At 36.8% G+C, this 24,344-nt stretch overlaps 1 protein-coding gene and 2 long non-coding RNA genes across 7 annotated transcripts in view; 1 reads left to right on the plus strand and 2 right to left on the minus strand.

The window, feature by feature from the left end:
- The window catches only part of PLXNB2 (plexin B2), an 81,609-nt gene extending 64,317 nt beyond the window's left edge, over positions 1-17,292 (plus strand). For all 3 annotated transcript variants that reach the window (XM_072401597.1, XM_072401595.1, XM_072401596.1), the window contains 17 exons: positions 351-527; positions 982-1,118; positions 1,629-1,729; positions 2,227-2,456; positions 2,797-2,975; positions 4,184-4,250; positions 4,507-4,653; positions 6,205-6,361; positions 6,911-7,011; positions 8,165-8,249; positions 9,178-9,332; positions 9,802-9,962; positions 12,854-13,001; positions 14,154-14,218; positions 15,186-15,261; positions 15,374-15,448; positions 16,250-17,292. In XM_072401597.1, the coding sequence (XP_072257698.1) occupies positions 351-527; positions 982-1,118; positions 1,629-1,729; positions 2,227-2,456; positions 2,797-2,975; positions 4,184-4,250; positions 4,507-4,653; positions 6,205-6,361; positions 6,911-7,011; positions 8,165-8,249; positions 9,178-9,332; positions 9,802-9,962; positions 12,854-13,001; positions 14,154-14,218; positions 15,186-15,261; positions 15,374-15,448; positions 16,250-16,354 (2,166 nt within the window). In that variant the 3' untranslated portion in view covers positions 16,355-17,292. The remainder of the gene's footprint in view (positions 1-350; positions 528-981; positions 1,119-1,628; positions 1,730-2,226; positions 2,457-2,796; positions 2,976-4,183; positions 4,251-4,506; positions 4,654-6,204; positions 6,362-6,910; positions 7,012-8,164; positions 8,250-9,177; positions 9,333-9,801; positions 9,963-12,853; positions 13,002-14,153; positions 14,219-15,185; positions 15,262-15,373; positions 15,449-16,249) is intronic.
- The window catches only part of LOC140324049 (uncharacterized), a 51,912-nt gene that overhangs the window by 10,197 nt on the left and 17,371 nt on the right, over positions 1-24,344 (minus strand). The gene's annotated exons all lie outside the window — the stretch shown is intronic.
- Positions 16,236-23,755, minus strand: LOC140324051 (uncharacterized). The gene is made up of 2 exons (XR_011919477.1): positions 19,757-23,755; positions 16,236-16,401 (listed from the first exon to the last, which is right to left on the minus strand). It is a non-coding gene; the product is annotated as an uncharacterized lncRNA (long non-coding RNA).

Consider the following 24,344-nt stretch of genomic DNA (forward strand, 5'->3'; position numbering starts at 1 on the left):
AGGTTTTGAAATCAGATGTTTATTTATACGATGGATTATGGTGTGTTTTTTAATAGTATGAGTGTTTTCTTAAAATCAAATTCTAAAAGTGTATCTGCTTACATCATTTTATTCCAGTATATTGAATTGTGACCCCCGTATATTGTAGACTGCCTTATACCTATCTCAACAAGTCACAACATCTAATAAATCCTATTACAGAGAGTTAATGGTTTGCAGAAAAAATGACTTTTGTATACAAGTAGCACTGACATGAAATGGAACCAATCAAAGTGTAATTGGCACATTTACTACAGATTGAAGTGCAAGCAGTTGCATGTTACTGATCTGTTTTTTCCTTCTCTTATTAGGGAAAAAACCTGAATAATGCTATGACAATCCAGGAAGCTAAGGCATATGTTGGAGAAAGTATTTGCAAAATAAGTACTTTGACATTAACAGATTTATACTGTATTCCACCCGAAGAGCAGCCTCAACCCAGAAGACGCCATAAGAGGGATACCACAGACAACCTGCCGGAGTTCATAGTATGTTCTGATTTCTTTATAGAACTACCCTTTGTGTTCCTGCTAATTGCATTTTCCTGGCTGGTTAAACAGCCAATATGCAACATGGCACTTTTTCTCCCTTGAACTTCCCCCTTCAACTTTGAAGTGCAATAACAATTTGTCTATCCTACATTAATATTGCATTAAAATCTAATCAGATGTTATCTAATCTAAATCTAATCTAATCTGGCTCCACCATAAAAAAAATTCAGAATCTGAAGCTTTTGAATTGGGTAATAGCCACATGCAGCCTCTATCTAAATACATTAGTAATAAACCATAGTAGTAAGGAACTGCGGCTGGCATTTCACCTCTGGAATCCTGTAATTTATATAGGAGGAATAAAACTTCTTGTAGATTTGGCATGATGGTGCACTACTAGAAAACTTTGTTAAGGAATCCTTATGTTGTGTGTTCTTTTAATCCTGTTTAGGTTCAGTTTGGGAACAGAGAATGGGTCCTGGGAAAAGTAGAATATGGACAGTCACCTGTAATACCTCTACATATCATTATTCCTGTGGTCCTTATACCAATGATTTTAATAATTGTTATATCTATTTATTTCTATCGGTAAGTGATTTGTATTTTCTAAACTGTGATAATGTTTGTTAATGTATCTGGGCCTTCACCTATTTTAGTTGCATTGCAGTTAAATTTGTATAAGTGAATCGCCTATAAATGTCTTCATTTTAGCTCGCTTGCATTTGTCAGTGCACTTCATTTGCCGCTATGTTCTATCTATAAAAGGTGCAAACCGAACCAACGGTTAAACAAAAAATAGAGCCTAGTTCTCTAGACAGCCGTAAATTGTTTTTTAAAAAAAAAAGTAAAATCCAGCACTCGGCACAGGTGTGCAAAGCTGTCGCCAATTATGTCTGCACTCAAATAAGTCTGCTATTTTTGGCATCTTCTGGGAACGTTTTTTTTTTTGCATGTCTAACAAGCCTACATCTAAAGCAAGAAAACCATTGCTTTGTACCTGTACAAAAAAAAAAAAAAAAGTATTTTCTGTACAGCCGACTTCATTACTGGCCTGGTGTGCTGGAAAAAGTCTCTAATAGATCACTGTTATATTTGTAGGAGGAAGAGTCAGCAGGCCGAGAGGGAGTATGAGAAAGTCAGGCAGCAGCTGGAAGGATTAGAGGAAAGTGTCAGAGATCGCTGCAAGAAGGAATTCACAGGTATTACTGGATTGTTTTTGTGAAAATTGCTGTTTTATTCTCTGTGTAATGTAAACTTGGAACGCACTTGTGTTTTACTTAAGGTATGACAATAGAGAATAATGCTTTGCCAGCCATATGTACCAAGCTATATACCCAGAGAAGGACAAAATATACACGTGTCCAAGCTTTATATATATGTATGTGCTGGATTTGCTAACGGCTAAATGAAAAATTCTGGATTTTAAATGCCTGCATCTGAAGCAGAGAAACTAAAAGCATGATTGAATGCAAGGATGCAAAAGTATACCCTAGAGAGCATGCATTACAAGTCCTATTTACTTTTTAATATTATTGCTTTATAGCAATAGGAGTATAGCAAAAACAATCTCTGTCAATGCAGCAGTGTTTTCACAATGCGGTCAGGGATATCAAGACCAGATAGGGACACTAGCATTTAGCATGTTTTTATTAAGTTTGATAATGATTTTTATTGTTTTTTTTTTTTTTTTTTTTAGATCTTATGATTGAGATGGAAGATCAGACCAGTGACCTCAATGAAGCTGGTATTCCAATTCTTGATTACAAGACCTATACAGACAGGGTTTTTTTCTGGCCATCAAAAGATGGAGAAAAAGATGCAATGATCACTGGCAAACTGGATATTCCAGAAGCAAGACGTCAAACTGTAGAACAGGCACTCAACCAGTTTTCTAATCTCCTGAACAGCAAGTCTTTCCTGACTATCGTAAGTATTGGTTCAATATCAGTACTTATGAATACTTTTATGTATGTATGCCTGCCTCTGGCATAAGACAAGCACCCTGATTTCTGACTCCTACTGCTTCAGAAATGGAGGGCTAGCATTTGTGTCTTGTACAGCAGGGTCACCAGATGGCATTACCAGGTACCCAATTCGGATTATATATCCAAAACCATTCTAAAGTAGTAACACAATTGTGGAAAATCTTTGAAATGTGCCAGAATAAGTCATAATAAATTGTATATGTACATAATCCTGGAGAAGAAGCACTGAGATTATTGCTAATTTTTTAACTTCAAAATATATGTTCTTTGTTCTTCCTTAGTTCATTCACACTCTAGAAAGTCAGAAAGACTTCTCCGCCAGGGAAAAGCTTTACTTTGCTTCACTGCTTACAGTTGCCTTGCATGGAAAACTTGAATACTACACAGACATAATGAGAACCCTATTTGTAGAGTTAATGGAACAGTATGTTGCCAAGAATCCCAAACTGATGCTTAGAAGGTAAGATTAACTTTTGATTGCTGTACATAAGTGATAGATTATGTAAAGCTTATTCACACCAGGCTTAGCATTTTGCAGTGTGGCACCTTGTATGAATGGCCACATCACTTTTTAGATTGAGAGAACAGATTTAAAAAATGCAGCACAAAATAATTTCCTAGCTGTGATATTGGTCCTAGCTAAACTACATTGCATGAGAAATGAAAACATTGCTTGGTCAGAACTTTCAATCTCCTGTAGATTTTCAGACACAATGTTACTTTAGCTACAGTGATAAAAAATAGAAATTATTTTCTCTTTCTGCCACAATAACTGTGCATTATGTAGCCAGTGCTGTTATTGTAGCTACTCCAATTTTTAAGTCTTTCCAGTAAAACTATGTATTGGGTATAAAGCACGTTTTTAAAACTACTTTTAAAATGTGTTTGTAGGATGGATTTGAAACTACCAAATTTTCTCTTTCCTGGTTTAAACATGTTTCAGATCCTTCTAAATTTGGTTTAAATGTTGAAGTGAACCTGTGAGGGTAAAATATCAGAGCTTCCACTGCTGTCTTGTTTTTAAAAGACAGGTCTGTTATCCTGAGAGTGGTTTGATTGATGTAGTAGAAGCATGCTGGAGAGCAATGTTACCCGTTCTTACTGCATGGTCTGCATGTTTGTTCCAGCTTAGGGAGCTTTAGATCAGAGGTAGCAGAGTAACATCTCTGGAGCTTGCATCTTTGAAAATCAACTCTGTATTAGCAGTTGCTACATTTCTACATGTACATGTTTACTTTAGCTTAAAATAAAGATGGCAAACGTATAACCCTAAAGCAAGACTGCTAACTATTCTAAGCTATTAAAGTAAAATCCTTGCTTTAAAGTGCAATACTTTAATTTGGGTACTATTGCCTTATCCAGAACAGCCATCTTTGTTGTTTCATTGATGTTGGTTTCACTCCGCTGCAAAGGGCTCACAAACAGGTTAGTCCCACCCTCAGAACTAATACCCATTGATAGTTTGCCTCTATTCTCTCAGTGTTACAGAAATGATGAGTGTTGCCAGCATTAGCATACCAAATCATTAGGTGAAGTTATTGAAGTTGTCTAAAAAAAGACCTTAACCAAGGCTACATAATCAGTATTTCTTATGGCTGGGCTGCTTATTGATTTTACTTTATACTTTCAACCATCAACATAAAAAGTATTTTTCCCACTTTTTTACAGATCAGAAACAGTTGTTGAACGAATGCTTTCAAATTGGATGTCAATTTGCTTATATCAGTATTTAAAGGTAAGTGCTGGCCTGTATGAAATCTGGATCACAGAGTACAAACCGTGCAATACCCCAAGGTGATCGGTTCTACTCCTTGTTTGTGCCAGTTTTATTGGCAATATTAAATGCTTGGCTCGTATGGATAACAACATAGAGCCGCCTCTGTTCATGCCTGAACAAAGTGAAGCTTCCACTGGGGGTAAGGGATTTAGATGTTAATAGTATTATTAAAAGCTAATTCCTAGATCTGACACGTTTTTCATTTGAAATGCAGGACACAGCTGGTGAACATCTATACAAACTCTTCAAGGCAATCAAACATCAAGTGGAGAAGGGCCCTGTGGATGCTGTGCAAGTTAAAGCTAAATACACCCTGAATGATACAGGATTACTGGGAGATGATGTGGAGTACACACCACTGGTAACTCAGACATTTTATTATTGGCAAAATTAAATTTTGTGAAAAACTTTTATGATAATAAGATAGGGGGGAAAATATGATATCAAGAATCTCTTAAGAGTTATGTATCCAGATTTCAGGTACACAGTGTGAGTTCATTTCACATAACCACAGCTGCTTACATGCCGCAAATAGGATGATAGTTCCACCAGGCTTCAGAATAGAAAAGCTACTGCACCTATTGAACACATTGATGTTTATAGGTAGACATAAAAGATAAGATAAGCTAATATATACACATGTGTGGGAAAACATGCATTTACATTATGTACATATCAACCTATCTAGACATACCTAGTTATAGTTAATGTTTTTTAAGTACAATTTTCTTGTAAAGCAGAACTGAAATATAATGATCTCTGCATTATATAGTTATTTGTATAGATATTGTTAATGTTCACTTTTACTCAGACTTCCCGTTTTAGTTTTACTGATTACCTTGTTGCTGTTTTCACAGTTGCTCCTTTGTTTTTCATTTCCTTTTAATTTACTTAATGTCCTCCTAATGTTTCCTGCCTACATATTAGGATGGTGGTGGTGCACCAGTGATTAAGAGAAAAGTGTTACCCTGTAAATAGAAATGTAACGCAGACCTGCGCCTCAGTACACTGAGTTACTAAGAGCTCTGTAGTGAGTACAAAAAAAGGTGCTTAAATTGTTTTAAACTTTTAGGGCTCTATATTTAAAACAGGGAATCAGACATTCCCTGGTGGGGTGAGTGAGGCAGCTTTTTTTTTTCTTTTTTTTTTTTATTGATTGTCTGACAGATTACCTTTAAAGAGACCCTTTTAGTTTCCCTGACATAATCAAACTGAAAGTTTTGTACACCAGAAACAGAGGAATATCTAAGAATGCAGGTTTACTGTATTTTTATTATTTAATGTTATTTATATAGCGCTAACATATTACACAGTGCTGTACATTATATAGGGGTTGCCAATGGCAGACAGATATAAACAATGTCACAGGAGGAAGAGAGGACCCTGCCCGAATCAATCTAAGAGTAGGGGAAAGTAACACACTGTACAGTGTTTTATGGGAGTATCAAACACTTTCATACTTCCTTAAAGTGAAAATAAAGTCCCACTTTGAACTTTAGTGATTCAGGCAGGTGGTTGTTGCAGAAAGGGACAGGCGATGTCTGTAATAGCTGTTGTTACCTTCCTGATCGCTGCACAGCAAATGAACTCCCGCCAGTTTGCACAGGAGTTACATCAGTCTGGCAGGGTCAGTAAAGATGGCTGAAGACTGTCACAGGAGGAAAAAAAGGAAGAAGGCAGTTCCGCTTTAACATTTAACCCAGGAGTGTACTCCAACTTTGGCACATGTAAATCATGTAAAGCATTATGTAAAGCTGCTTAGACCTAAGTACGTTATAAAAACTTGGAATTACAATCCGCAAATTGAAATAAACCGGTAAATAACAAAATTGTAAATAATGTTACATAACATAATGTTTTAATATTTAGCAAAATATAAACTGCCTAACATGTTGCAATCTCTCTCTTGCAGACTGTTAATGTCATCGTACAGGATGAGGGTTTGGAGCCTGTACAAGTTAAAGTATTAAACTGTGACACTATCACACAAGTTAAAGAAAAAATAGTGGAGCAGGTTTACAAAAATCTTCCTTATACACAACGGCCAAAAGCAGACAGCTTAGCACTGGGTAAGTGAATATTATATTGGTTCTTTACCTTCTTGTCTGTCTATTTGTGTTAATGAGTGCATTATATTAAAAAATGACCTTGGGTGAATTAAAATAATATTATTTTATGCTTTGACCTGTATCTTTATGTTTAACACATTATACCAAAAGACAATTTTAAGTGATTGGAGTTTGTATTTCAATTTGTGTTCCTACTGGAGTGATTTACTTCTCTATTGGTACTGCTAACCATTATCATCTAGAAACAAAGTGAGGAGAAATACAAAACGTTAGGGCTGTCCCGAGAACAAGAACGGAAGGGAAATCATCCAATAGAGATCTTTATCCTGGGAACAGAGTGTGGAATTTCCCTCTTACAAATTCTTGTTGGATCTCTAAGACAGAAACTTCAGGGGGAGTTTCCCCAATGGAACACTGACCGCAAAAAGAGAGGTTTTACCCTTACCTAGTCAAACCAAAACTAATAAATAAATATATGTGTATAATAATAAATCAGAAATTGTCATGGAGTAGGAAAGTGATTTACAGAAATAACATTGTATATTTCAGAATGGAGACCCGGATCAACAGCACAAATACTTTCTGATTTGGATCTGACCTCACAGAAGGAAGGTAGATGGAGGCGGATTAATACATTAATGCATTACAATGTAAGTAAAATCCAAATGCATACTTAAGAAACTGAAGTAGATAGGATGCATGTATTTTGTCTCTCTTTATTCCGGTTCAACTGACAAATCAGTTCTGATCCTAAGGGCTACTTGGCAAGTTTTCTGTGTTCATTTACATGCTTTTTTTAAACCCTGAGCTGTCCTTTTTTTTTTACTTTGGGTATTTATGGGAAAAATTTAAAATGAGACAGAAAAGACTGAAGGGTTTGTTTGTAGGTTCAGATGCATTTTAAGGAGAGTTAGAGCCCACAGCAGCAGAACCTACTAATCTGCCACTGGTAATCTCCAAAAATGAGCAATTGATTATGATTATTTGGTTTTGAAACAGAAGTATACTACTGATTTGGATTTTAGGGAACAAATATGATTCTCGTCTTGCAAGAAGGGGAAGGTTTGTTCAGTGTTGTCCAGGGTATGGATGAGGTAAAGGATCTGAAAGTAAAAAAAATGTAGCAAAAAAAAAAAAAAAGTTCTCTAATCTTACAGACAGGGCTGTTCTGTAGGCCAGAGCTGTGTAAAATTTAGGACCAGGTGGATAGATATACAAATCCCCCAACAGGTAAAACAACTCTCAGGATTAAATTTCAAATTTTACAAATACAATTTCTGTGTATTTAGTTGTTCTTTGATAGGATATAAGCACGTGTTTAGAAAAATGCGTACATTTACCTACAATATTAGATATATTGTGTTGCATATATACAGTTTAGCCCTATAAAAGGATTTTAAAATCAGTGGAAAGTTTTTAATGTGGTCCTTACCATACCATTTAAAACTGGTCAGTACATTTCTCTCAGTTCTGTTCTCATCGTGTTTAATCTACTGTCGTACCTGTGCTCATGGCTCAAATAACATTCCAAAATATTGTTTTCAAGAAAGCTGAATCCCCAGGGATTAAAGGATCAGAGAAAGCCAATGGCTCTGTTAAACTGTCTCAGTCTGGTTAAGGTGTCTGATTTTGGGCTGTTTCTCTTTTTCCAGTTTTGTCCTGAATACAAACCATAGCTTAACACTTTTCCTCCTGCTGTTTCTTGTAGCAAGAATACATGTGCTCCAATGCATGCTACGAGACATTAAAGTGCTTCCAGTGGTGTCACACCTAGTAATATTTCCAATGCTTGTGTGTTTGCAGGTTAGGGATAACGCCACACTTATTTTATCAAGAATTGGAATTTCTCAGCAACAAGAAGAAAATCATCAAGATCTTCCAGGAGAAAGTAAGATTGCCATGGTTCCTATTCATATCTAAAATATAATAAATGTTTACTTTTGTTTATTATCAGTTAATCAGTGCACCCACATACATTTTCTTTCTTTATCCTTCATTTGACTGCTTTTTTTACTCCTGATTCCACTTTTGGATCAGTATTTTTAATTTGGTCTTATTTGATATATCAAAGAAATTATACTTACTAATACTTCTTGCATGCTTGCTTCCAACTCTGCTGTAAAAGTATATGGTAATATTTATAAGTGCTTCATTATTTATCTTCTTGTATTCTTTGGTCTGGTGCACACATGGAATCCTAACTTATAAAACAGGGCTGGTGTTGTAAATGATGTTTAAGGATATGACCAGAATATGTTTTAGGACCACTAGATAGAATTTGTTTTGTGTCACAGCTGCATTATCCCCTAAAGGGAACATGTGTTGGGAGGAGTATTGAGGATGCTATTGCTGACCACCTTGTAAACATTCTAGTTACCTGGCTAGTATGATAAACCTTTGACCCTAGTTCTTATTCCGTGGAGTTTTACCCAATTCAACTAGATCAGACAATTAGTTTGCACTTTAAAAAATAAAATCTGCAATGGCAGCCTAAATATTTTTTCTAAAAGTCACTGGATGGATTTTTGAGGCCTATACAAGTGAACAAGACACCAGTCCACACATCAGTGTGGACTGGTGGATGTTAGATCCCTTTTAAATATGAAACACTAAATATATATGAAAGATTTTACTTTTTATTTTATTTAAAGTAACTATATAGGTTATTATTCTGTCGAGTCCCATGACAGTTGCATGCTCCTTAAGTGAAAACAATGTTCCTGTAACGTCTGAATTTGTTCTGGTGGCATATAAAATCCAGGTTTATCATGTCACTGATTTGTTGCTGAACTTTCTGTTTTGTTCTATTTAAATAGGGCATGCACTTCTGGAAGATGAAAACAAAATTTGGCATCTTGTCCGGCCAGCAGATGAAGTAGATGAAGGCAAATCCAAAAGAGGAAGTATGAAGGCAAAAGAGCAAACAAAGGCCATTACAGAAATCTATCTGACGAGGCTTCTCTCTGTTAAGGTAGACTCACGTGTGCGCATGTATATATGTGTGTATGTTATTGATTTAAAATTACTCTCCAGGCTGATGTTTAAAAAAAGGACATTCAATTGACAAACTACATACCCTAATCTGTCATCTTTTAAACCACCATTAATCATACTTAATGTTAGTCTAACACTTGATTATTCTTACGGGGGGGGGGGTCACATATATATTTATTGTATTATCCTAGGTCAGAGAGGATGCTGGATCTGGCTATATTACACAAATGTAGTTTACTCTTAAAGGACCAGGGTGCCATTGTGCTGTCTGACATGGGTGCCTACATCCCCAGACAATCTGGGAAGACTTACAAACCACTTTACAGGTGTCCTATATTGTATGTTTTTCCTGCTTGTTGGGGGTGCAGCTTTTATACAGAAATAAGTCAGCTGTTTTGTGTGGTGACTCTTCTTTTCTAACCTTGTGCTTTGTTTCCATTTTACAGGGTACGCTCCAGCAATTTGTAGATAACTTTTTCCATAGTGTCCTTAATTCCAATCAAGTGGTACCACCAGCTGTGAAATATTTCTTTGACTTTTTGGACGAACAAGCTGAGAAGTATGACATTAAAGATGAAGATACAGTCCACATATGGAAAACAAACAGGTTTGTCCCTTACCTTAGGCCAGAAAAAATGTGTTGATTAAAAGAGTGATATTCCCATTAAGATAAATGTTTAAACATTATTAAATGAATCCTTGGTTTTGATACATTGTTAAAGTAAAATCACATTTTAGCTGGGATTATGACACTCAAGAACCAACCAAATGTTTTATTCCCTCACAGATTTATTTTAGGACCCTTGCAGGATTTACTGACCTTATCCTTTTCCTGTATTAGGTATCAAATGACCTGTAAAGAACACATGGGTTTCCCAGTAACCTGGAAAAAAACTTCAAATAGTGCAGTTGATTTTGGTCATTATCATATTTATGTTGTCATTGCTCCTTAAACTTCTACACAGCTTAAGTTGAATATGATTTAAACCCCTTTTCATTATTTCATAGAAAGTACTACATCCCAAATTTAACTTCTTTGTGTGCCTTCTCTACTCAGTCTAGTGATATCTAGTGATCAAAATATATATGTAGAGATATACCATACCCTGGTATGTACGAGTATTCTCAACAATAAGAAGCAATGGAAAGACAGGCTTTTTGAAATGCAGCATTGTATTAGAGAGCAAAAACAGATTGAACACGTATGTTACATTTCACATTAATATACATGTAGATTTGTCATATTCGTACCCACTAAACAAAGGTGAAGTGGGAGATTAGAAAACTAGACAATAATTCCCTTGTCAACAAAAACAAAAGATATGTCTAAAAAAAAACGGTTACAGCATCTCGATGACAATATCAGAAAGTTTCCATTCACATATCATCTATGACCACAGGGGGGTCTAACATGTGCAAAGCATACTAGCATGAAGCATGAATTTAAAAGTATTTTAGTGGGTTCACATACTCTTAAGATCAATGCTTTTGCAGATGATCTGCTGTTATACTTATCTAACCCGAGACACAGCCTGACACCTATCTTATATTTAACTGTTCAATATGACTCTCTCCATCTGGTTATAGGATTAATCTTGATAAATCTAAAGCTTTAAATTTGTGGGGCCTGTATGGGGTAGAGAGTACCCATTTATATGGTGTAAAGAGAAAATACACTACCTAGGAGTACAAATTACTAAAAATCTTCAAAGATAGACATAATCCGACGTTTTATTGAAGGAGTCTGGGTCTCTATATAGGATTCACATATTTCAAAAAATGTCCCCACCTTAGTTTCCTTATCCAGAGATGCCTCAATCCAGTCTATTCTGAAAACATATCCCAATTTTTCCTGAAAAAGCCAACAAAAGTGTTGGCGGATTTGGGCCTAGCCATTTATGCATTATTGTTTTTTTTTGTTTTTTTGGCCACTAATGAGAGGATAGCCAATAAACTGTGGCTGCCCCTAGTAATCTTTACACCTTGTAAATGATAGGTACCTAAAATAGTCCATTCCCGGGTCAGTGGAACATAGGTGATCAAATGTGAAGTAATGTAATGAGCCATCTCTTGCCAGAACCATTTTTTTTGTGGCAGTTCAAAAAAGCATGATATAAGTCTGCCCGATCCTGTGTACACTGTGCAGACAGTTAGAGGTAGGGGCATAACCCATCAAATAGGCATGCTGTGGGGAGATATACACCCCATGGTAGATTCTGAGAGTCATTTCCTTGTACATCACCGAAGAAAGGACTGACCAGGCCCTAGAGAATGCAACAAGAATATCATCAGCTGATTTACTTGGGAAATGATCAGACCATTTAACCAGACAATGTTTTTCTGGTGGAGAAATCTAAAAACTAATCTTATCATTTTATAATTTTCCGTGATTGCTTTTCTAGAGGGATTGCCTTTGAACCGAAAACTATCCAGAGGATTCTTCCAATCCCTAGCAGATAGGGACTTCAATACCTTCAAAGTGTATGACTGTAATTGCATGAAAACATTGACTGCTGACCTCAATAAGAGAAATTCAGCCACCGCCTCCTTAAACCGAAGGGGTTGTTTCGCACTCCCATCAATGTGTAAACTGTATTTTAGATTAATATTTGGTATAAATTGTTGGTCCAAGGTAGAGTCAGTGTAAATACAAGTATTATGTAAACATTCGTTAATGTATCGTTGGATGGAAGCAACATTAAATAGCTCAATGTCCGGAAAAATTACTCCTCCATTTCTGGTCAGTTGTTGCAACACACAGAGACTCAGTCTAGCACATTTACCTCCCCATATGAATTCAGGTAATAATTTATAAAAAGTTTTTTTAATTACTAAAGGTAAAGATTGAAGGATATATAAAGTTTGGGAAAATTATCTTTTTATTAAATTTAACCTCCCTAGATAGGAGAGCATCAGTTGTGACCAGTTGCGCAGTTTTTCTCTAAGAGCTCTAAAAATCGGTTCAATATTCTACCAGTATAATTTGTGAGGATTTTTAGTAATTTGTACTCCTAGGTAGTGTATTTTCTCTTTACACCATATAAATGGGTAATCTCGACCCCATACAGGCCCCACAAATTTAAAGCTTTAGATTTATCAAGATTAATCCTATAACCAAATAGAAAGTCATATTGAACAATTAAATTTAGGATAGGCGTCAGGCTGTGTCTCGGGTTAGATATGTATAACAGCAGATCATCTGCAAAAGCATTGATCTTAAGAGTATGTCAACCCACTAAAATACTTTTAAATTCAAGCAAATTATCCAAAAATCTAGGAAGAGGGTCCAAGCCCAAAAATAAATAGAATTGGGGAGAGGGGGGCAACCTTGTCTAGTTCTTTAGGTCTGTTTTAACTGCAGTGAACATTTCACTAAGACTATCCAAGGTATACTCTATGCATGTATACATGGACTGCTGTGTAACAGGTAAAAATGTTTTGTGGTTTATTTTAAAACTAGAGATTATGGACACCTTCTATTTGTTTTCTTCCTTACAGCCTATCGTTAAGGTTTTGGGTTAACATATTGAAGAACCCTCACTTCATCTTTGATGTACACGTCCATCAAGTAGTGGATGCATCCTTGTCAGTCATTGCACAGACCTTCATGGATGCTTGCAGCAGGACAGAACACAAGCTGAGCCGAGTAAGTGATTTATTGTATGATTTTCTACCCTCAATTAAAAGAATAGCTATGGATATGTCATATTTAGGATGTGTGGAGCTGTGGTAATCTTGTCAGCCAGCGTTAAGTTTGCTGGAGTCATCAGTGACAGCATCATATATTGCCCGATATGAATGACAGTCATTGTTACATCGGTTCTTATCATGTGTACTTTGCCAGTCTCTAGTAAATTATTAGGCATAACAGTTTGATAGAAAACCCTGTGGCCTTTCTTTTTATAGTGCACGTAGTGAAGCACTTGAAGGCCAATCATACTTAAAATGAGACCTGCTTCTTCATTTTCATTCAACCACTGGCAACCACTGTGGTAGTAAATATAAGTGTGCTTTTACTCTTCCTTGGTATCAGGGTCCATATTACTAAAGATTCAATAGATTTATTTCAGTAAAATTAGATGAATATTTAAATAGTAAAAAATACCTGCCAAAAAATTTGCCATACCTTGAAAAACATATCTTGTATGTGCATGAGTATTTTGTATGTGTTCAAGATATTGTTTGCCAAATTAGCAATAAAACCGTTTTAATGAATTTACTTCTGAGATTTTTCCCCCGCAGGATTAAAATGAAACTCCTTAGGACAGGAGGTTAGGAATTCAGTGTAACCTAGTGTGATAACCAGATCAGGACAATTCTTCCATATTAAATTTGTCTGAATATTTACATGCTGGTTGAATTGATCTGCAGTCTCGGAGTTCAGGATTCCTGACAGTAATGTTTTCTTCTGATTAGATAAATGTGCATGTATACAGTCAGGTATTTACAAAAGTTGCCTGGGTTATAAGCTGATCTGGGCATCAAAATTCTTTCATTGCCCAAATACTGGCAGGGTTTCTGTGTGATCAGTGCAGCAGGAAGTGTAGTGAATTTCGCCCACTGAAACCGAAAACAATTTTAGCACTTGTTTTAGTATGTGTATATTTAGTATGTGAGGAAGAGACAGAAGGTGATTTTATTGGAATCTTTCTTGGGGTGACATTCATTACCTTTATGGTCACCAAGAACCATCCACTATCTCATTTTATAGAAAAGGTAAAAATGAGAAGGCGCTGTCAACCACTTTAGTAGTACAATGTGGGTTTGTATAAATATAGCCAATCTGTTTTCATTTTAGGAGTCACCCAGCAACAAATTACTATACGCGAAAGAGATCTCTACATACAAAAAAATGGTGGAAGAGTAAGTATTTAAAGCTGAAGTTTCATCTGCTTATTTTTTACTTTTCTGAGTTCCCAATGACTGTGCTAATAAAACTGTGCTAATAAAACTGTAAATCTATTATATTTTCATTACGTTCCTTATGTTATACCCGGTGATGTCATCCATGCAATTCAGGGAGATTGTGGCTGGTGGGAGGGGCGAGCATAGTGCTGTATATGGCTGTATATTCTAAACATATTGCTGTGTCCCTGTTCTCCTCCCAAGAGCCCCAAACCCTGGTGCAAGCTGTAGGTTGGCTCTTGGGAGAACTTCTCCACCCATCAAGGCATTTTCATATCAGTCTGGACCATTTTAATCTGTATTTGCATGAAGAAAACCCAATGTGTAACACCAACATAATACACTGGCTCTACAATATAGAAAAATTGTAATCCTAAAGATAAAAGGAGCCGTTCGGGGAGAGGTAGGCCGGCGAGGAAAGTGCTAGCTTAAACTGGAAAATAAAACAGACTCTGACTTGCTGCAGCCTCTAATGCACAGTGCAAAAATCCACATGTAGTGAAAATCAGAGTTATTTCAGTACAGGAGAAGTACATGTTAATGACTCAAGGCATATCTGGAGTTCAGCTTCACAGAAGACCTTCTGTTAGGTATATTGTAAACTGAACAATCTGCCTAGTATCTCCGAATTTGCTTTCTATTGTACAGTTTAGAGCACAGACCTGTAGACTGAATTCATTAGAAATACAGCTTTGAAAACTGGAGCAAAAAGTAGGGCATCTTCTGAGAAGTCATCTTGGTGAATGTAGGATGAATCCTGAGCACTATGTCCAATTTTTTGGCCAATTCCCAGACATTCAGGAGGGCAGATTGCTTTCTGCTCTGTTTAGTCACTGACATCACCTGGTGAAGGGAGAATGGCAGGGAAGACAGGTAACAGTGTTTTTTTTTCTGTTATATTAATGAATTTTCCTTCCTTTTTCAGCTATTATAAAGGAATCCGTCAGATGGTACAAGTCAGCGATCAGGACATGAACACACACTTAGCAGAAATTTCCAGGGTAGGTTCACTAAAAGAGAACTAAATTCCACGTCATTTTTGTTTGACCTTGTATCATAGTCTGCAAGATCTTAGTAAAGTTATAATTGTGATTTTGGTTTTGTATTCTGCAGGCACATACAGAATCACTAAACACACTTGTATCACTACATCAGCTCTATCAGTATACAAAGAAATATTATGATGAGGTAAGTATATAAAGTACATGGGTCAATGTGTGCATTTCATTTACCGCTGAACTATACACCAAAACCTTTTCTGTTCTGGTTGATAAAGGAAATAGAAAGTCAGGCTTATCCTTCCCATGAGCATGAAAAAATGCTCTTGGTAGACCTCTACTTTAAAGCCTAAACCCAGGGCTACCCCTGCATTGCATTGGGTAAATGCACATTTAGCTTTTGGAGAGAAATAAACAAGTTTGAATTACCTTATCCCTAAATTCTACAGGATTCTCTTCTGTGCTATTGCTCCCCAGCAGCTTCCTATATAAGACATTCACACAGACATCGGTACAGACCAGTAGTCCCCCATTGTAAGTTAAAATGGGGAAAATATGCTGTTTACATTCCCCTAGACCTAAAGGAGCACTTAATACTTTTTTTTTTTAATATCATGAAATATAAGCTTTAAGGAATACCAAGAAAATCACATTTTTAGGGGGGTTATACTAGTTGTAATATTGATAAGATAATTTATGTGTGCATAAAATAAGTCTTTGCATTTAATGTAACCCTAGTTGATTGAGCGAAAAGTAAAAACCTGATAAAGCATTTGCTAGTTTTGAACAGTAAATTCTTTATTGTTGACAGGAGCACAAATCTGCCCTTTTGACCAGAAGTAAAGTACAGCCCAGGAATAAATTTGTTGCCCGGGGTATTGTCCACAACAATTCACTTTCCTCCATTTTTTTCCTTCATCAACCACAGCATTCATCAAGTTCTGCATTAATTTATAATTCCAGGAACTGACTTGTGCTTTGTCTTTTGTAGATTATAAATGCCCTAGAAGAGGATCCATCAGCACAACGTATGCAATTAGCGATCCGACTACAGCAAATAGCAGCCGCCCTAGAGAATAAAGTCACCGACTTATGATTGGAAATATTCGGACAAGCAAAATAGGATGTCGACAGTTTTTCTTCCTAAGGAATAGAGTGTTATATTTTTAAAATGTCATTTTTTTGCCTTTTTTAATTAGAAATTTTGTCTTGCACAGTATACAGAGGAAAAATGTTTTTATTGTAAATTATGCCTCAAATGAAACCTGTGTTATATGTGGGGAGGGACATTTTTTATAACTCATGTAATTATACAATGCTGTCAACACAGTTGACATTTTAAAATTCATTATGCAAACATACCTAAATTTGTAGCGTCATTTCAAGTAAAGCAATATGTGGAATAGGCAATCATTTCACTACATAAGGACATTGCATATTCTAGGTGTCCCCATGCTTTTTATTTCAGTAACTGGACAAGTCATGTGAATGTCTTATAGACCTTTCCATTGTCCACAAAGTGCCACAAAGGGTATTGCAGTGCATCGCATTGCCGCCCAGCTTTTATTGAGTTCTGAAGAGCTGCCAATGGATGTGAAACTAAAGGAAGCACAAATGAAACCACTTTTTTTATTGTTATGAAAATTATTTTATAGAAATATACATTCTGATGTGCCTTACATGTATCAGTTAAAGACTGAAGATACATGATTTTGTTAAAGAAAAAGAATATAGATTTATTTATCACTGATTTTTTTTTTTTTGGTTTTGTTTTTTTCTTTTTTTTCTTGTGACCAAATGTAATTATTTGTGTGTCAATGAAGTACAAGTTGACATGATTATGTAAAATGTTAATATGTTTATCTTGTATAAAAATGTTACCAGAATATTTCATCTGATTCTGCTAGCATAGTCAAACAAAAGCACCTTTATATTGTATTTGTACATTAGGAATGTATACTGCAATATGTGATCATAGACCACAGCCAACATCTGATTGTACACATCTGTACTCCAATAAAGAGTCTCACATAATCAGAATGTTACTCTGTGCTTCTGAAATTCTACTATACTCCATGTGATGTATTTATAGTCTGCTGGTAAATATAATACCCGGAAACTACACTGATATGAAGGACTGCACTGGGATTGTGAAAAGTGGGGGGGGGGAGGGATCCAGGGTATTTCCAGATTCATTAAAAATTGGTGACAACTGTTAAAAGAGGAACTTCAGAAAGATTTTACTGAACTTCCTGTAGGACAAAGTGAAGAAAAAACAGCATAGAAAACCAAAAATAACTCTCTGGGTGTTTAAAACTTTCACATTCAAAGCTAAAAAAAATGAATGTTTTGGCTTTACACAACTCCTAATCCATACCTAAACTCAGAATTTTTACTTTACATAAAAGGGTTGACAAGCCATTCATTTTTAAAGTAATGATTTTGTTCGCTTTTTTTGTTTTTTTTTTTAATCCGGTGTGGTTTTTTTTTTAAAAAAAAAAGGGTGCAGCTCTTTTCTCATAATTCTTGATTGCCTAGTCAATCAAGAATGAATTGGAGCGCAGCGCCCCCCAGGACACCTACGTCACGCGTCCTGGGATGCTCTTGACTTTCATCAGTGAATTTTTTTCCCAATCTAAGTCACCTGCCCAGTGCAAGATCGGGTGACGCAGGATCAAGAGAGGAGAAGATGTCGGCGCCGGGCTTAAGACAGATACTGGGACGACGCGAGACCCGATGGATGAAACCTCCCGACAGATAGACTGATCTGCAGAATTGAAGGTAAGTGTGATTTTATTGTTTTGGGTTTACTTACGCTTTAACTGCATAACAACTGTCATGATATCCTAGCCCTGCAGGGGAATAGGCCTACAATGTGAACCAACCATTGCATAGCACAGCTCAGGAAATAATGGTTGTGGAAAAATTCTGCTGTGGAAGGAGCTTAAGGCGGCACAGTAAATGAAAAATAAGACTACTCTCCTGTATACATCAAACTGCAAGTATCTTTTTACCCACTAAAATGCTTTAATTGCTATGTTACAGATCAAGGTTTTATAGACACTTTAGCACAAAGGATTAAAAACTCCAGGATTTTAAACTAAAAGTCTTCTTTTACATATGAATTTTCTTATTCATTTAATATTGGCATATAATGCAGAGCGCAGAGGTCAGTATTGTGTAGTGAAATATTTGGAGTAAAACAACTTCTCAACTCCCCCCCACTAAATCAAAAATACCTGCTTTGCTGTAAAAGCTCACCAGCCAGAACTTCAGTACAGCAGCAATGGCAGAGTAAGAAAATGTTCTGCGGTCTCCCTTCGACTGCCTCATATGAGATCTCAAAGCCAAAGTAAAAATGGTGGGCAGTAGCAGCCTTGGTATGCCCCTTTCACCCATGGCACTGGCTCTTCAATGCTCAAGTGTGGATACAAAGTATATCATGAGCCAATGTTGCCCCTTTATGCATATTAAGGTTAAAACAAACCATTTTGTCTTTTTAAACATTCATTATATATTTGGATCATTTACATGGAGCTCTCTTTTACATCTACATTGCAATGTGATTGAATTTTACAGGTAAAGTCTGAAGATTCAGGAACACAAAAGAGCCTGCCACTTTCACATTTATAAAAAACGAGCTTTAGATACTGGATTGATTGCTTTTCCCATGGAAGGTGTAACCTATTTTTATGTCTGTACACCTCTACTTTGTTCCTATCATATCAAGCTGTAATGATAATTTTGAGTTGATGAGTCACCTTCTATGCTGCACAAGTTTGCGTGCAGTGTAACACATTTTCTGCAGATAGATACAGTTCAAACAGAATTCAGTATGCAGGCTGTTCACATCACAAATGATGTGGTGCAGTGCCATAACAAAAATAAATGTCTATATGAGAGAGACGCTAGTCTCTCTTATATACCACACATTGAAAGGCCCTAAATAAATCATGAACATGTATTGATCCTAAAGGCTTATAAAGCCTTACATAAATATTAAGGGACTTATTCTCTTGTCAATTTGACCTATAGTTGTCTCTCAATTCATTACAAGATTCACTATTGTGAATCTTTTGCCTGTGCTCTTTTGATAAGTGACCACTAGGTGGCAGGATGAGTCTGTTTTAATATGCATTGAAATGGGCAACACATGGGGATTCACATGGCTGTGAAAGAAAATACAGCAGAATAGATAGGGTAATCATTTATCAATACACCACTGAATACTGGATATAAATTAGTATTTTTATTTCTGTGTGGCTCCGTCCAAAGTTTTTCTTAAACATTTCCAGATGTGTATTCTGCATTAAATATTTTTGTGCTTAGTGCAAATTAGTATTATTATTCAAAGCAATAGAGCAGGGGTGCCCACACTTTTTTTGGCTTGTGAGCAACTTTTAAAATAAACAAACAATTAAAAGTTGGACTTAACGCGGTAGAGTTTATTTTGAAAGGCAGGGGTCCGCAATCTATTAGCATTGGCTTTGCGCTCTACCTGTTGGGCACGCCTGCAATAGAGGACCCTTCATGACATGTTCATGGTTGTAAAAAGCCAGGCCATACTTCACGTAGAAGATACACTTGGTTCTTTATAAGAAGAAAATGATGATTAACATTTATAACCATCAGCAATTGAAAATACATACAGTAACATGTTACAACACAAATGTTTTCCACATCATAGTCTAACCACCATTGCAGTTTTCGATAATCTTTTCACTAATAAAACACTTTTAAACTTAGTACTGCTGGTGAATCTTCTCATTGAATATCACAGGGATCCCAGCAGATATGTTGGAAGGTGTTTTGCATACAACTATACATTTCTCTGACACTTATACAGATGGGCCTAAATAAACTGAATGATATCCTGTGATTGAAAGCAGAAGGAACCGCTTATATTTGTGTCAGCTGGTCATGGTGATTTTATCTATTATGTCTGTTCACCTTTATCATCTCTGACACATTGTAAAATACTTAGAATACCGATTCTACCACAAACATAAAGCTTCCTAGAAGTAGGACAAGTATTTTGCATTCTTACCAATAAAAGAAAACATCTGCATTTATAATAATGTTGAATAAAGTAATAGTGTGTGCCATAATCTATGTCTCTACACTCAATGGCCACTTTATTAGGTACTCCTGTTCAATTGTTTGCTACTGCAAATGTGTATTCAGCCAATCACATGGCAGCAACTAAATCTATTCAGGCATAGCAACCTGCTTAAGTTCCAAGCATCAGAATGGGGAAGAAAGGTGATTTAGGGCAGCGGTCACCAACCGGTAGTCCATGAGAAAATGGTGGTGGTCCGTGGCTCTGGATGGTGTGCCCCCCCAAGGAGAAGGACCCCGCTGGGGGGCAAAGGCCAGAGCCGTGGACCATGTCCCCCGTATGGATCACAGGCTCAGGCTGGTGGGTGATTTGTGTCTTAGGTCTAAGCCTGCAATGGGAGAGTGGGTGGGTTCTGGCATCATGTTGTCACTCTGAGTGACACTTTTCCCCACGCATGTGCAGTCCGGAGTCAGTGAAATTAGTGGTCTGTGACGTCCAAAAGAATGGACAAAAATAATAAAATATCCAATGAGTGGCAGTTCTTTTGGTAAAAATGCTTTGTTGAGGTCAGAGTAGAATAGACAGACTGGCTCAAACCAATGGAAAGTTAACAGTAACATAAATAACCAAAGTATGAATAATAGCATCTCTGAAAACCTTGAAACTGATGGACCACAGCAACAGGAGACTGCACAGGGTGTGCCTTCCTTCAGCTCAGAACAAGCACCTGACGGCTACCATTCTCATATGGTCTCCAAAACCGGAAAAAAAAGATTGGAAAAATGTTTCATTGTCTGAAAAGTCTCAATTTCTGTTGGGACATTCAAATGCAAGGGTCAGAATTTGGACAGGCAGACAACAAATCTGTAGGAACTACATTATGCTGTCATGTTAATATGGATTAAAATCCATGTGGAACATTCACAGCACCTTGTTGAATCTACAAAGGATTTTAACAGTTCTGAAGGCAAAAGGTGTACCAAATCAAGTAACCGGTGATTGTATATGGTATTGCCCCCAATATAGACATATTGCAGGGGATTTTACCAACTACATTTCTCAAACATAACTAAAGAGCACATTTATTCAGATTATTCTGTTTTACCTTGACAAATAGACGCTAATGTTGCTAAATATTAAAGATCAATGCCTTGTAGCCTGTGCTGCATTTTGGTTTTACAGTTTGTTTTCCAGCGTACCAAGGTCAATTACAAAAGGGACAATCAACCTATCTGCAGGTATTTGGAAGTGGGGGCTGGAATGCCCAGAGGAAACCCATGCTAACACAAAAAGAGCAGAAACATTGCATGCAGATAGTGTGTTGAGCAAGATGTAAACCCCAGCACTGCAAGGTGAAGTGTTAACCACTTGATCCACCCCCATATACATTGGCAACTTGCATAAAGGTGTGCAGGGTGTTAAAAGCAACCAGTTACATCACTTTGGATTTCCGTATATAAATAAAACTTTGCAATCTTGTGGATGATTTAGCACCAAACACACTGCAAGAGGTATTTCAGACTTCACTTCAATATCAGGGCTCCTTGCCTACTTTTATTCACAAAAACATCAGCATAATGCAAAATGCAGGGTTTTTCCCTTGCATAGGATCGGTGTCATCACAGTCTTTTAGATAAAACATAAATTTTAACCTCCTGTCTCTCTCTCTCTCTCTCTCTCTCTCTCTGACACACTTCACAGCTATTGGTCCCGCAGACCTAAACATTGGAAGACCTAGGTTCTCCCAGCATTCAGACTACACCTAGCCTGAGGCTCATCTTTTATCAATGGCCAGGTGCTCCATAGCCATCCATAATTTGTGGCCTGGAAGAGGGATGGAGTATCTGGCCCACCCATGACTTCCAGGACACTGTGGGCCTGGATCCCAAATAAAGAGCTTCAATTCTGTAGCAACACAATTACTGACAGCCTTATCAAGGTCCTGTATTTTTTTTTTCCATGTGAAATTGAGGAAAACACTTTGCTATCACTTCCACACCTAGCCTTACATTTTTTACTAGGCTGTGTACACAATCTAAGATCTAACTACAGCCAAGTGTGTTTTTATTTGATTATTGAAGAAGAGTAGGAAACAAGGTTAGGTTCCTTTTGCTGTATTTCCTACATTGTGGGTCCTTCTCATCACACCTTGATACAGAAAAAAATGCCTTCTCTGTAATGATTAAATGGATTGAGTACTGGGGATTTTTTTTATACTTTTATGGCCTACCCCGACATGCATGTTTCCTTTTCTATTTATACGTTGGATGAAGAGTCAACCTCTTGCTGGAACTGATGTTAACACTTAAGCACACTTTTCCCATTTTTGACGGATACATTTTCAATTAAATAATTGAAAAGCATCTAAACATATGCAAATTAATTTTAGAATGCGTGTCTGTCTGAATTAGGATTTTGGAGCATGTTAATTTGCAATATAAACACTCAGCAATATGAGAAAATTGTATATACAAAGTGCAATATAACAGACATTTTCTGGAGGAGGGTGCTGCTGAAAATCAGATACAAGTATGTAACAGCCCTTGGCTAAAAATGAAGTGCTATAAACTAGGCCCCATGATATCACACACACATATTGTAAGAATTATGTTGTGTTTTTTTTTTTGGTGGCAACATGTGTAAGTCAAGGCATGGGGGACCAGAGGCAATACTAATGTCTACACCATAGCACAGCTTCAGTTCATTTCAAAGCAAAACTAAATATAAAAATTAAGAAATTACTGCAGAAACACAGGTACCTTCTGCAAAAAAAATAAACATACCTGCCTGATCACATTTTTTTTAAATACACCAACCTTGTCCCTGTTCTCTTGTGGGTGCTGCCATCTTCCTTCTCTTCTGAAATGCCAATCTTTGCCAATCTGGGCTGGGTATGAATTTCTTCAGTCTGGCAGCCCCAAGGGATGCCGGGATATCCAGCATATCCTAGCATCATACGCTGAGTTGTGGAAGCACAGCTCAGAGGTTTTTTTTAATTGCAAACAGGCAGGTAAATATGTTAAATTGCAGAAGGGACATCACCTGTCCTTTTCTGCCATAAACAATTGTCTTCTCAGATTTTGCAAGAGGAACTATAGTTCCACTTTAAGTCTACTAAGGGATTAGACATAAGAGATGAGCATGAAAAAAGATATTTAAACAACAAAAGAAATGCGTGTGCATTTCATGACATCTGCATGCTCTGCCCTACAGGCAGCTGCTCATATACAGTAGTGAAATAGTAATTAATGATTAGTCGGTGCAGTACTGATCATTAGGGCAGCAGAAGCCAAAAGTTTGTTTCTGTCAGAAAAATTGTAAAGGCCATAAAATGAGGATCTAGTAACTACTGCTTTTGTCTGCATTAATATCATACTAGGTCTGTGTTTCAGCAGCTTGTCTCTACAAATGTACATTTTATGTTTTTTTTTTATACGATAAATAGATTTACTTATCTGATGCTGCTGCGATGTCACTGAGGGTTCTTGTGTTTCTCAATACCTAATTCCTAATGTAAACTAGTCTCTCACAAGCAATGATTATTGCTTGCTGCAACACATTTCCTGACTAGCTAACTTGTGTGTATTACAGGAAACATTTGGGTGAGATTCTACAGATCTTGGCAGACTGTTGGGAAATGGAAAGTTCACACAACTTGCACGGATCAAAAGAGGAAAGTATGTCAGTTCTTGGTAGTGACAGAGAGGTCAGAAGCTGGAGGATTGTTTAACCTGTTGTGTCTAATCACACTGCTGAGCTGTGTGTGATGCCTAACAATCCTAGCCACGGAATATCATGATCATTTTCATCGTGGGCATGGTAATTCACATAAATATCCCATATTCTGGTTAATAATGTGGCCTGAAAGAAACAATGACACTACCACTAAGCCCTCCTCAACCAGGTGCTGATCTCCAACAGAGTTTGCCTTTGCTCCATGAATCTAGATGCATGAAATCTGTCACACATGTGCAGCATTTTTCTTCCATTTTATTGATCCAGAGTTAGGTGCAAATCCCACCTGGAT

The sequence above is a fragment of the Pyxicephalus adspersus genome, chromosome 2, assembly GCF_032062135.1.
Source record: "Pyxicephalus adspersus chromosome 2, UCB_Pads_2.0, whole genome shotgun sequence".
NCBI classification, from domain to species: domain Eukaryota; kingdom Metazoa; phylum Chordata; class Amphibia; order Anura; family Pyxicephalidae; genus Pyxicephalus; species Pyxicephalus adspersus.